This window comes from Micrasema longulum, unplaced genomic scaffold, assembly GCF_059751315.1.
Source record: "Micrasema longulum isolate JH-2025_06_02 unplaced genomic scaffold, ASM5975131v1 h1tg000311l, whole genome shotgun sequence".
Lineage (NCBI taxonomy): Eukaryota > Metazoa > Arthropoda > Insecta > Trichoptera > Brachycentridae > Micrasema > Micrasema longulum.
In genome coordinates, this window is record NW_028277515.1 from 38241 (window position 1) to 48434 (window position 10194).

A 10194-nucleotide genomic window follows, 5' to 3' on the forward strand; every position below is an offset into this window, starting at 1 on the left:
TATCTATATATAGCATCGATAAATGAGTTTTAAGGCTGTTCCAAGAAAAACGGCAGTAGGTACCTACATTCTAAGTTACTTTTCGTTTTATTTTATTAATCATTTTGAAAAAGAGCTTACAATTTTTCAATATTATCAGACGTCCAATTGAGTCGTAAATGATTACGTGTTTTTTGAATCACTAAAAAGTTTTAGCTTAGAATGTGCTCTCCTGCAAAATATCCAAAACTGACTTGACGAGGTAACTGCCATTTTCCTTCGAACAGCCGTAATACCTACTTATTTCATTGTTATAAGTTGCAGAAGTGGGTATTATTATTATTAGTGGGTTTCCATTATGGAAAGAAAAACAGAATGCTTTATCAAGCGTTATCGTTATCATTATTAGTTTGATAAGGGAAGCGGATTAAGTGGCAGGTACACTGACAACCTGGCTCGCTAAATCCATATCGTTTCGTTCTACGGTGCAATTAGTGAAAAGGAAGTTTAAATATTCGTAAAATGGCTCCTGAGCTCAATATGGGCATGAAATGCATCAAATACATGCTTCTGACCGTCGATGCCATGTTTATCGTAAGTATTATATAATATTTAATCCTTCAGATTACTAATTTTCAAACTCAATCGCCATTTTGAGTGTTCTTTTGATAACCATGTAAATTTTTACAGGGTAAATTATTACCTATTTATTATTTATGTACCTGTAAACGAATAAAGAATCAAAATAATATACAATTGCAGGTGGTAGGCACCTGCATATCTCTAGGTAAATGTTTAATGTGGAATAAACTGTGCCATTTTTTACAAAGACGAAATCAAGTAGAAAGTGCGTTCTAATGTTTAATAAGCCTATATCAATGTGTTAGTGCCTGTCGGTGAAACAAGTAAACACATAATTTTTGCTCGTTTGAATGATTTATATGAAAACTTTTTATTACACTCGCAAAAGCAAAGTTAATTAAAGGTTTAAATGGATTGTAGGTATTTTTATAGATAGGTACTTAGTTCGACTTGCTTATGTCGTCGTCAAAATTATTTAGTAAGGTACCTCGTACCTACCTACCTGCGTAAATAAATTACTGGGCCCAAGTCTTTTTACAATTTTTCCCAATACATAACTAGGTTAAACTTAGCGTTTATGATTCCGGGTTCGATTTCAAATGTGATTTTAACTGCAATATTTCCTTAGAGTATATTCATCTGATGTATATACCTCTAAGAATATTTCATAGTTTCCCTAGAATGGCATTTGAAATATAAAACCGATAATCCTGCCTTCATGAAATTATGCATCATTAGATTCAAATTAGGGAAATATTATGAATAACTGTGTACATACAGGGTGTTCTTTAAACCCTGTCACATCCGAAACCACGATGATCAGTATGAGCAAGAAGACATATTGGCACATCAAAATAAATTTTTAGAACGAATAAAATTTATAAAAATAAAATATTTTAAAAAACAAATGGTTGCTTACTTCTGCAACGTATTTAAATACGATCTTAAAATTTTCTTATAGCGGATTTTATTTTTATTTAATAAAATAAATAAATCAAAGAACTTGAAGTCTAGTTTAGATACATCAAATGGGCACAAGCAACGTACATTTCTTTTTAATTTTCCCCGCATGAAAAAAATATCGAACTATCCAAGCATATCAATAATTTAATGATACATTTCATATCCAAAATAACTACAAACGTATAGATGTATAGGCGGCCTCCGTGGTGTAGTGGTCAAGACGCTTGACTCACACACGAAAGGTTCCGGGTTCGACTCCCGGTGAGAACACAAAAATTAAAATGTGATTTTCTCAAGCTTGGGTGTTCTGTGATGTAATTCACCACTGTAATTGGGCCTCCTGGCCTGTTGTGGTGCAAAAATAAATAAATACACAGAGTGAAAACTCACGCTATTAGGTTAGAACATAAAAAAATAAAAAAACATCTTCACTCAGTCGACAATTGAAACAGACCGACAGACAAAGCTCAGAACCGTCGGAATAAACGGTATGTAATTATTATGATCGTTCCTCCAGACCTCTTCCGCACAAAACGCAAGATTACGGTCATCTCATAACCGAATGGAAAAATGTCATCGATGGTCATGGCTCATGGCCGTGAAGTGGTTTATAAAAATAAGTACTTATCTGGTTTTATTTTATTAAATACATCGATAAGCTCTACAAAAAATAAGTGGTGGCCGTGTATAAATTACCTATTTTTTTTTCCAAAATACTCTTAACTAAAAATGAGTGAAGATATTTTTTAATACGTTTCCTCGAAGAATATAATATACGCTTGCCTTGATTTTGATGACCGAAAATAGTAGCAACCATCATCAGAAGTCGAGCGCGCGCGTTACTTCAGAACTTAACAGCTATTAAAATTATTCATTCAGTTATTGGTTGACTGTAAGCTTGCATTTTATGTGGAATTGGTTTAGAAGAAAGATCACAATATTTACCTATTACCGATATATATATAATATATACATATACCGCCGGCGAAAAAAAATCTAATCTAGTTGTAGGTACCAAATGGATTCGACTAGCAGATATGTAATTTTAAAAAGAAAAAAAAATAGAGATAAACTAGATTAACTCAAACGACATCAGAATTCACTACGTATCTTAGTAGTGATTTATGATCTCGTTAAATATTCCGATAGCGAAAAACGAGAAATTTTGACTAATATGGATAACACGTAACACGGCTGACCAAACAAGAATGCTTAGAGATCAGAATTAAATTCTAAATAATAGATTTTTTTTAAAAATATCATCGAGTCAGAAAATGGACAGATTCTTGTTAGATTCCAACCTCTGACAAGTGTGAGACAGTCTTTTCCGATTTTTGCATAGTATTTGTACGCGCCGCAGAATCTGAGGGATCAAAATTAGGAGTGAATACAAATATACCGCTTGAGTAGAAAAGACTTCATGCATTGACCATTCGCGAAAAATGACAACAATAACAATAAATTATAACAAAATATGATATTTTATCGCGATGAACTTAGCTTTTTTCATTCTAAATTTTTACGTTTTCCAATTATTATGAATTATCTTACCCGAAAAAACGTGGAGGTATCAAAAAATAATTTAGTAAAGTAAATATATTTACCGCCGAAGTTGGAAAACGCTTATTGAAAATTCTAAAACAAGACATTTTTGACATAAATTATTAAACTCAACTAGGTATATAAACTTTATGATTATAAATAAAACTAATGAATATTAAGACCGATATCTCTAAAGAAGTCCTTCGTTCCTGTTGAGATACCAGTCTCTTTAGATGATCCTGAAAGGGTTAAGATCCAGTATTAGTCTACAAGGATTTCTAATCTCATGTGCATATAAATATCATTCATTGCCATTTGATTGCACATTTTATATTGACATTTTTTAGTATCGTAGTATAAAAATAGTATAGTAGTATCAAATCCACAAATAAATAAGTCGGTATGAAAACGTAGATATGATTGGGATTTGAAATAAAAATATGACTTATAAGTATGACCATAGCTAAATATATAATTATTGGTAATTGATATTTTAATTAATTTATCGGAATAAAGAGGTTAATAGTGGAAATGAATGCCTTCAGAAAAATATATATTTCTAAATAAATAAAGGTATTTAAATATTAACAAATTGTTTGTTTTTCCAGTTGACGGCCGCTTTGATTATGTCTATTGGAACTGCAATCTATACGATATACAGCGACTTTTCCTTTTTCATTCATGACGGTTTCTTCTCTCCTGTCAGCCTCCTCATTGCCATTGGAGTTATCATGCTATTTGTCTCCATCTTCGGTTGTTATGGCGCCATTAAGGAAAGCACTTGCATGATCAACATTGTAAGTATTTTCCGTCCATTATTACTAACTGCAGATTCTTTCTCGAACAGCGTAAATATAAAAATGGTCACCCAGTTAACTATAGACACAATGAAAAATTTGAACACAACTACTGCGGCGAGAAGTTCATTATATCTAGAGAAGAAAGGCATGATGCATTTTTTAGGTGGTTTTTTTTTAAATACACAATCACCCCCTTCACTTTCTGCAGTTTAAATTAAGTCTTATTCCCTAAAAACATTATTTTCTACAATAGTTTAAAATTGAGTATTTCATAAATAAATGTTTATACCAGAAAATATTTTCAGGACAATTTTTTTTACCTCTATGATTCTATTTAACCGTTAATGATGTCACATAACATGTAATAATTTGGCTCCATAATATATTTTTCTTTCGCAGCAGTTCGGTGCTCCATTTGAGAAGTCTAAAGTACATTTTTTTTTATTTTTCAGTTTGCATTATTGCTCGCGTTGGTTTTTGTATTAGAAATCGCCGCAGCCATAGCAGCATACAGTCTCCAATCAGGATTATTTAAGTTAATTGAGAACAACCTTTTAGATGCCCAATCAAATTACAATTCGACGAGTGACTCAACTGAAGCTATTGATTTTCTCCAAAGTAGGGTAAGTCTTGTAAATACAATTTTCCACAACATCTTCATTTTTCACAGTTTATTACACACAACAATAACAAAGAAATACTAATGTTGTAAAGTAAATAATTTAATAATTTTGTTTAGTAGGAAACTATTTACACTGTCTAATGTTTATGTTTGTGGCGAAACATAGTTGTACTGCTGTGGAGTCAATAATGCATCCGACTGGGAAGATTACAGTGAACTAGGAAATGAAACTACACACAGTGGCATGGTACCGAGATCTTGCTGCCTAAACCAACCGTTCCAACAGGCCGGAAGCACCCCCTGTGAAGCCTCTTCAGCGTATACTAAAGGTTGCATGGGACGCCTGGTCCTTTTGATGCAACAGAGCACTATCTTATTGGGAACTGGAGCAATGACCGTTGCATTTATACAGGTAAAGGCATAACACAAAAAATAATTTGGGTGCAATTTTTTTCATTACCTATATTAAAAAACATTTGTTTTATTATTCATTATTCAAAATTTTATCCTGATTTTTTATTAATTATTTGAAAGCTAGATGCCATAGTCCATAGTCAATATTTATTCATATCAGAGGTACTTCATTGTCTTTTCCTCTTTCAATGTTCTAAATGTTGATACATAACTGCGGTTCATTTGAAAGCATAAAGGATGTTTTTATAATTCAGATAAATATATAAAAATACCAAAAGGATTTCTATTAGATAGGATAACATGAAATAAGAAACCTAAAAATGAATCTAGGTATATAGAATATTGTTATAAAAATATCAGTTGAAGAATATCATGATTCAATTCACAGAAAGAATTTCATGATTAAGTGGAAATAAATGCGTCGATAAGAACAGACACAATTATAGTAAAATAATGATAATACAATTATTGTGTACTTGTGATTTCAACCTCATACTATATTAGCAATATCAATGCTTTGTATGTTTTTTCTGTGTCAATAATTGTTTTGTTGACCTGCATTTCAGTTCTTGGGAATAATTTTCTCTATTGTGCTGGGGAAAGCCATACGACAGGCCAAGACAGACAGAGAGAGGCGCAGGTGGGAAATTAGAGAACAGATAATGAATAGTTACACACAGATGGAACCTCATCAGGGCAAGAAGCTCGATAATCCAGCACCAGTTATATACGTGCCATCCATTGGCCATTCCACTTCTTAAATTACATTAAATCCAATCACACTTTATTGTTGGTGCAATGAGAATAGTAATTATTATTCTGTAAAATTTATTTAAATAACTTTTTAATTTTTAATAAATGTATTTGACTATATAATTTTAAGAAAAATCAGTAAAAAAAATGCCACTAACAAACCTTTCTTAGATGCATACTTATTTAAGAGTTTTACATTCTGTTAGATCCGCAATTTTTACAAGTTGAAAAATTAAAAAAATGTGCTTAAATATTAATTTGTAAAATGTATGGCAAAAATATGTTTATTAAAAAAAAAAACAATATTGCAATAACAATCAACTTAATTATAAGTACAACTTTTGTAAGAAATATGATCATTTTACTGCAATGCGAATAAATTATAAATAAAACAGTATATTGGATATATTTGAAATTTAATAAGTAAAATACATAAACAAACCTAAATAATTCTTTTATACACAATTTCAAAAATATTTGTAGCAAAAATACATTTAGCACACTTTATCAACATAGCGGTGATTCCAAAAGGAATTCGCTGCGTCTAATATTTCACTACCTTCATTCTCCCAGTCACCTCCCGGCAGGAAGGGTGGAGTAAACTCTCGGTACGCAAGGCACACTCTTCGTTCTGTCACATCTTCACGAAGGACACAATGTTCCCAGTTGTATCGAGCTCTGCCAAAGAGAACTAGGAGAGAGCGCCTAAAAATTTTCAGCTTATTAATTTCTTTTTTGGTAGAGAAAACATCACATTCCTTAAGACTCGAGTATATGGTGGCAAAATATCATTATTTGCAAGCCATGCATTTTTAAACAGCAGAATGCCTTTTTCTAGGAACATACTGTTTAAAAAAAAAACATTTTACATATCAACGGCAAATGAAAATCACATTGTAATTGTTCATAAACATGTTTTACTATTGCTTCTAAATTCCTAAACCTTTGTTCAAGAATTCAGAAGCTATCTTTTGATATGCTGATAATAAAGTTTTTCCCTTTATGGTATAATTTGTATATACCACTTTACCTTTTGAGTTATACGTCGCTAGGTTTCGAGGTTACTTCCTCATCATTAGGAGTTGAAGTCAAGTTCAAGTTCTAATGATACGGAAGCAACCTCGAAACTGGTCGATGTATAACTCAAAAGTTAAAGTGGTTTATACAGATGCGCTCGATCAGCACAGACCTGAACGAGTTCTGCCTTCCTTGTGGGTCACACGTTCTCGGAGTTGTATATAAGACAACTGTATTGAAAGTCTGAATAACATAATATTGAAGGTTTTCATTATCAAAACAAGTTAACAAACTTTATTTGTAGTCACTTGCATCAGGAGAAATAAGGGCCCAGGGCAAGGATATCACAATAACAATGTTTGAAGTGCATTATTATGCAGGGTACCAGAGTCCATATTAGGGCAAAGTATAGCATTTGTAAATCACTATGGTTAATAAAAGAAATAATCCCTACCTTGGCATTGGTATTCTGACGGTAATGTCTCTCATTTCAATATCTCGATCCGCACATTCAGAAGGCACTACTCCGACATCGTCGATCAGCTGGCCATTATCGTTCACGACCCGGCGGTACGTGGAGCAGTCCAACAAGTTGTACTTGTTGAGGTCTCCCTTGTACGGGGTCATGGTGAGGATGGAGTCTGCCAGGCAGTTGACGGTGACGATCCTCTCCCCCCAAACCCAGCAGTCATCTATGTGTGGGTCTATGGAAGCTCCTCTAGCCGGATCGTACTCCAGGGAACACTGCTCGATGGTTCGATAGTTGTTCAGAATCGGAATATGATGAAACTTTTCCTGAATAAAACGAGAGAATTCCGGAAATCCTTTGAAATCTCCAACTCTCAATTTTTTCTTTTTGAAATTTGTCTTTGGCCCAAAATTCTAAAACATAACATAATATAATTTTTGAAGCGCATACTCGGTAAGTCTAGAGATTTTTTCCAGAGAATTTTGCTCGGGGGAACAAGTTTAATTTTCTTTTTTTTTACATTATTCAAAATACCTGATACAGAAAATTTACAAATACATTACTCCGAGAAATATTAGTGAAATAAGCATTCTTAATAGTACTTAACATTGTTTATATATCACAGGAGATGGGATCATTATTTTAGTGGATTGTTTTAAAAATTCAGAAATTAATTATAGACAATCTCTTAAGAAATACGCGTAATCACTAGGATACAAAATAGCATTTTGAATTCATTTACATTAATAAATTACAATAATAAATGAGTACCTACCTGTTTTTTTCGTCCGCTTTGAGACAAGTCCCATGGCATTTCGTCAATCCCTTTCATCAACAGGAGTTCTTCAGCTTCGGAGATAAAGTCGAGCTTTATAAATACACCCGGGAAAGATATAAAGTTGCCGGAATGTTCCGGGTGACTGGCTTGCGGGTCGTTATTCCATCCTTCCCATGCTTTATCACACAGTGGGCAGTAAGTATAGCAATTTTCCCTCTGTCAAACAAAACAAATAATTCGAACGAGTACGTGTTAAAGTTTGGATGAACTATAAATAAATAGCAACTTACATCAGAATACATTTTTTCATTTAGCTTATAATCGTTTTCACAAATAAGGCACGTTCTGCACCCTTTACATCCACATGGCCGCGGAGTGTTCATTATAAGAATTAAGTCTACAGTTTTAATGCAATATCCCTAAATGTATATTTTTAAAATGTGTTCACTTAAAAATTAACACCTTTTACGAGGTGAAAAATTGACAGTTCAAAAAACATAGACAATCTTGAAATAGATCAAATTTAAGGAATAGAGCACGTAATATTATTATCTGAACAGTAAAAGCTGATATAAAAAATCGGGGTTAAAAATATTACTTTTGAAAAACTCGGTATTTTATTCTCCTCTTAATAACTATTGGAAAAAAGGACCTTATTATTGTTATTTATTATTATCGTTATTGGCTCTACATCCCATTTAGGGTCCTGGTCACCAACAGGAAACGTTTCCAAAATATGTATTGTGTACATATATTTACTTTCTAGCTTGAACTTGCATCCTTCTCTAATCCTTTCTTTTCAGACAATTCAACACATTACATTTCAGATTTTCCATCGTCCCCTTTCTTTCTTGGTTTTATTAATTTTACGGTGTGTGGTTGAAATTTTTTTATTCGTATTGTACCCAATAATATTGTATTGTTAAATCGGCTCTAATGTACCTCTTATATTATATAAACATTACCTATGCGTGTTTACATAAAGTCATGTATGTACCCAAAGTTTTTAGAAAACCATTTTTATAATCGTAAAACATTGTTTTTTTCTTCATATCTGGGGTGATATTCCGAATCTTCTTTATCCCCTAATTCGGGAATTTATATTATTTGCATACGTTGACACTTTCCTTCATATCTGGCCACACTGATAATTAAACGTCAAATAAATATAAACGTGAAGGTTTTTATTTAAAACATTGTTGCGATTTTGAGGGTTACTTAAAACACTTAATTAGGTTGAATTGACCAAACTGTATTAGTTTTTTTCCATTTTTCAAACAGTTTTATTCATCATTTGACGTTTAATCATCAGTGTGGCCATTACATGAACAAAGTCTAGTTGCATTAAAAAAAAACTCAAATTTAGCACTCTCTAGGGGTAGAGAAGATCCAAAATACCACCCCTGGGGCACTATTTTGAATCTTGCGGGGATGGAAAGGATTTCTAGTGTACATAACGTGCGGATTATTTTTTTGCATGCGACTTCACTTCGCTTCATATATATGAATACTCATATGAGTACACTGATGATCAAACGTCAAATAACGCAAAATAAATACGAACACATAAAACCAAAAATAAATAATTTTCATTTAGAACATTATTCCGACCTTAAGCATTACCCGAAACACTTAATTAAGTTAAATTGACCAAATCAGTGTGGCCATATATGAAGCAAAGTGTAGTTGCATTCAAAAAATAATAATCCACAAATTAACCACTCATCTCTACCCCCGAGAGAGTGATTAATCCCGCTCAATCATGCCAGCCAATGTACAACTTACATTATGTGCAAAAAGTTAAATAAATACAAAATAAAAAAATACAATACAATATAACTACATAACAATGTTTTGAGCATGCCCAAATGTTTGCAAACATGCTGGATATCCTCCCTAAGGAGTTACTTTGATCTAAATTTGTTGCAACAGAGAGGGAAAACATTTTTGAGAAAGGAATATGGAAGTCTTAAAAGAAGAAAGGCTATTTTATTTACTTCAAAGTAAATAATAGCCTCGTACATTATAAGCAAAGTAATAAATAATGGAACTCCCATATTTAAAAAAAAAAAATGACCTTTTAAAAATTAATCAATGGGTTCTGTATTTGTTATGAGTACCTACCTAACATGAAATTCCATCAGAAGTAAGCATGAAGGTATTAGTACATCTAAAAATCTATACGTATAAGTACATTCATAATATTATTTTAACATATCGTCGACCTTACTCGGAAAACTCGTAAATCCCAAACATACCCCTTTTCAAGGAATAG

General features: G+C 32.4%; 2 protein-coding genes across 2 annotated transcripts; one reads left to right on the plus strand and one right to left on the minus strand.

Annotated features, from left to right (window-relative positions):
- The first annotated feature begins 366 nt into the window (after window positions 1–366).
- Window positions 367–5821, plus strand: Tsp29Fb (Tetraspanin 29Fb). Its single transcript, XM_088224817.1, has 5 exons — window positions 367–573; window positions 3675–3863; window positions 4319–4489; window positions 4655–4900; window positions 5469–5821. Exons 1-5 carry the CDS (start codon window positions 502–504, stop codon window positions 5661–5663), a joined length of 873 nt encoding a protein of 290 aa, XP_088080943.1. The 5' UTR covers window positions 367–501; the 3' UTR covers window positions 5664–5821.
- Window positions 5822–6054: 233 nt separating this feature from the next.
- LOC148282582 (alpha-ketoglutarate-dependent dioxygenase alkB homolog 4) lies at window positions 6055–8433 on the minus strand. Its single transcript, XM_088224816.1, has 4 exons — window positions 8210–8433; window positions 7917–8135; window positions 7127–7554; window positions 6055–6360 (listed from the first exon to the last, which is right to left on the minus strand). Exons 1-4 carry the CDS (start codon window positions 8300–8302, stop codon window positions 6150–6152), a joined length of 951 nt encoding a protein of 316 aa, XP_088080942.1. The 5' UTR covers window positions 8303–8433; the 3' UTR covers window positions 6055–6149.
- Window positions 8434–10194: the final 1761 nt, after the last annotated feature.